Source organism: Loa loa (assembly GCF_000183805.2).
Source record: "Loa loa unplaced genomic scaffold supercont3.52, whole genome shotgun sequence".
Lineage (NCBI taxonomy): Eukaryota > Metazoa > Nematoda > Chromadorea > Rhabditida > Onchocercidae > Loa > Loa loa.
The window spans coordinates 301,362-305,481 of NW_018108232.1; the positions used below are offsets into that span (position 1 = coordinate 301,362).

General features: G+C 25.0%; 2 protein-coding genes across 2 annotated transcripts in view; both read left to right on the forward strand.

Moving 5' to 3' along the window:
* The window catches only part of LOAG_17246 (CBR-ACY-4 protein), a gene marked incomplete at both ends in the record, with an annotated part of 4,937 nt that extends 3,442 nt beyond the window's left edge, over positions 1–1,495 (forward strand). The window contains 4 exons of the mRNA XM_020449906.1: positions 92–195; positions 621–861; positions 1,225–1,325; positions 1,489–1,495. Coding sequence (XP_020306515.1) covers positions 92–195; positions 621–861; positions 1,225–1,325; positions 1,489–1,495 — 453 coding nt within the window. The remainder of the gene's footprint in view (positions 1–91; positions 196–620; positions 862–1,224; positions 1,326–1,488) is intronic.
* Positions 1,496–3,607: 2,112 nt separating this feature from the next.
* The window catches only part of LOAG_07072 (hypothetical protein), a 5,777-nt gene continuing 5,264 nt past the window's right edge, over positions 3,608–4,120 (forward strand). Inside the window, exon 1 of the mRNA XM_020447332.1 lies at positions 3,608–3,853. Within this exon, the coding sequence (XP_020302424.1) occupies positions 3,714–3,853 (140 nt within the window). The 5' untranslated portion in view covers positions 3,608–3,713. The remainder of the gene's footprint in view (positions 3,854–4,120) is intronic.

A 4,120-nucleotide genomic window follows, 5' to 3' on the forward strand; every position in this document is an offset into this window, starting at 1 on the left:
TGCAATAATTGACAAATTTTAAATTCATCCGGAAAATTTTCGATTTTTTTAGTTTTAAAATATAATTAATTTTAAATAAAATATTTGACAGGAAATAACATCACGTAGAGATATACCACTTGGTGAAAAGGCTTACGTGTTACTGGTTACAGTCATAAAATGCGCAAATAAACGTTGGGAAAATGTAACGCCAAGGTTATTGACTTATTGGGGAAGGGAGGGGTTTTTTTTTGTTTCAACTTTTAATTATTCAATTTTTTCATTTCAAATTTGCAATGGTTTTTTGCAGTCCTATTTTTAATTTTTTGTTTATTTGAAATAATAATTATTTTTAAAGGTTAGAATTTTGTTACAATTTTAAAATGTGATGTAATAAATTAATTATCAATGATATTCCTGATTGGTTTAGCATTAATGTTTTTTCCTCAGAATTTGTAGTTTTACTTTAAACAAATAAACTTCAGATCGTATTTTTGACAAAAAAATTAAATAAATATTTACACGTTTTCTTACCTTATGAATACTACAAATCATTTGCATGAAATATTATTATCAGTAAAAATTGTAATCAGTATCATTAATCAAATATTTTTCTTTATTGATGAATAATCCTAATTTAGGCGATCAATATCACGTCATGAACAACAACAACAAGAACAACAACAAGAACAAGAACAACAACAAAAACAACAAAAACAACAACAGCAAGAACGACAACAACAACAACAACAGCAATCTGTGGATGTTGAAGTTGATAATTATTTAATGCAAGGTATTCGAGCAATCAGTAAGGATGCATGGAAAAATATGTATTGCAAAAGGGTTACATTAAAATTTCGGCGTAAAAAAATGGAAACTAAGGTACACAAATTCGATAATTAATTAGGCAATATTATTTCCAATAGAAAATTTAATTAATCAAGTGTGCATATATATGTGTGTATACAAAGTAAACTTTGTTGCTTTTAAATAAAACTTTAAAATATCAAAAAATTAATGTTTAAGTTTGGAAATAAAAAAAAAATCATAATCGACTTGTTGAAAAAAAGAAAGAAATGAAGAATTAATTAAATATTCATTACAGCCAATATATTTTTGATAATTACAAATTTTGTTAAAATATTTTGTTAAATTTTGCTTGAAAGTTCAAATTTCACTCAATTTTTTCCTCCTAAATTTTTACTAAAATCATTGAAATTATTTATTTAAAATATTTTCTTTTAGTTTATGGAATTCAAAGATGATGCATTTCTCATCCAACTAATGTATGTAATTGTTATCGCTGGCCTACTACTATCCGCAATATTACTCCTTGAAGATCACAGGTATCAATTAGTTTATAGTTTAAAATAATTTTACAAAAGTATTAATAAAAATTTACAAAAGAAGAGATACCAAAAGATTAAAGGTTAAAAATAATTTAGAAACTTTAAGAAAATTCGACGAAAATTTTGGAAAGAAAAATTTTAAACTTGAGAATAATTTTAGGAATTAGAAGGAAAAGAATAAGTATTAAAAAAAGTTTCGAATTGAATTGAATTTCAAAATTCCAAGAAAAAAAGCAAGAAAAATTTGAAAATCGATAAATTGGAAAACGTGAATGAAATTTTAAAATTTCCTTCTTTTTTTTTGGTTTTTCAGACAAAAATTTGGAACAAAATATTCTTGAATTTCTTTCATTCTAATATACCATTTTTTGAAGCTGAAATAATTATATAACCCTATTTTATTGCTACTTTTTTCATACACACATACACACACACACACACACACACACAGATTATCGATTATACCATTTTAATGGTCAATCATACTGGTCATTATTCCCTTGCATTTATATGATGCCACACACTGGTTCAATTTGTCACTAGCCAGATACCTATATTTCATCCTTTGCATAATCCTATTTAATTGAAGTTGAAATTTTTTTGAATAGTTTGTTTTTCCCTTCCTTCATTTAAGGTAATACAATTGCAGCTTATTCATAATATCTCTCGTTATCATCTTATCATTTTTATTAGCATTGGCGTTATCAATTTCTCTCATTATTCGTTCATTTGTGGTATGAATTTTCGTTCCATTTTTTTCATAAATTTCATTAATCGATTGAGATTTACGATATGATTCAATCATACTCTCACATCAATAATTTATCACTAAAAATTTATCATTGCAAAGACTGTAATGATAACGATTACTGATAATCGTTACTATTTTGATAAAATATCATAAGCAATTGTTTTTGCGAGTCATTGACATATCTACTTTTGCTAATTATGACATCAACAAATCTAATTCCTTAGTGCTTAACTATGCAAACTTTGTAGGCTAAAGTTTTTTTGAGAAAAAAGAAGGCAGGAATTCTCCCCTGTTGTACAGCAGAGCGAAAAAAAGAAAAAAAACTGGGTAAAATCTGGAATTGATGACAAAATAGGAATTTAACTTCTTTTAAAGACAATTTTCCGAGAAGGTTTACTTCCAGTTACTTTCAGTTCTCACGTTTTAAACGTTATTTCCGTGTATATTTTTTTCAGCGTTGTTGCGGACATAAAACATATAAAAATAGCTTTTTAAGATTTTTTGCAATATTTGTGCTTTTATCATCTGCCATATGCTTCTTCTTCGATCGTTCTGTCGTAAGTTTCTAGTTTTTTCTTTCCTTATTTTATCAAAATTGATTATTTCTGTAAACAGTATTCTCTATAATTAATAATATTAATAAGTAACAATAATGGTAACACTTATTGCTACCGATATTAACATTATCACTATTGTTAATACTAATAAATAATAAATGATAGTCGATCTATATTGAATGTATTATTTTCCACTAATTAAGTTAGTTTTACTTAATTAGTTTTTAGATTGAAAAAAATTAATAATTAATATATTTTGTTGAGCTTAATCATTCCCAATCATATCAATGAGGAATATTGCGTTTTAGTTGAGTATTGTTGTTTTAGTTTTGATTAAAATGTGAAATGGATCAGTCTATCTAGCACAATCTGTTGTTATATAAATTAATTAACGAAGCTGATTAAATAATCCGATTGATTAAGTATTTTGGTATTTCAAATAACTAGCAAATAAATTAGTTAGATGATTGATTTATAAATTATAAAAATCAGAATTCAAAGAACTTTTAAATCCAATTGAATTAATTTTTGTTATTATGTAAAGGTAAATGGTAAAAACAGTAAAAAAGCCAAGGTATTTAAACTAGTAATAATGAAATTGAAATTTCGATAATTGAATCAGAATAATTTAAAAATTTGCAGCGCTATTCACTTGATTGCTCTTATCATTGCCAAAATTCAACAAAAATAATTGCAATCTCCTGCGACCAATCTATGAATACTCCAATTTATTTTGAAGTTATTCAAAATTTCATCCCTTTTTTTTTGCTGTTAATTTTTTTCTCAACCATAGAATTGTTAGTTATTTGGCGAATTTTTCATATTATCGATTACTATACTTATACGTATTATATTATTACACTTATACCAACTATTATACTTATTATATGTATACTTACATTTATGCATTGTATTTGAAATGTTTATATGAAAATTCAAATGATAGAAGTTAAATTTTTATCATTATAACATGAAATTCCGCTTGTTTTGTTACATTTTCAGGGTATTTTGGTATTATTTCTAACAATTTGCATATTCAATTCATTTCTTGCATTAGAAAAAATCATTGTTTCATCAATGGTTTGCTTAGTTATACTACTTCTGATATGGTTAACTGAATTCCCAAATCATAGCAGTTATCAGTTTGTTTTTTGGAACAAACAAAATTTTTCCGATCAAAATATTTCATTGCTTGATCAAATGGAAATACTGTGCAGGTAACGGTCATTTTTCAAACTTCATCTTCTTTTTCTTGGAATATTAGTTTATTTTTGATGACTCATCTACTTTTGTAATAAATTCGATACTTTTTTCGAAAAAAAAAGCAAAAATAACGCTCCAATTATTTTTAATCGTACATTATTAAAATATTTTGCTAAATTCTCGTTTTTTATCTTTCTTTTTTTTTTTACAATAATTAATGATTTGTCTTTTCTTGTAATTTAAACAATATTTGACATTGCTTGATCTTTTGGAATTTTTTC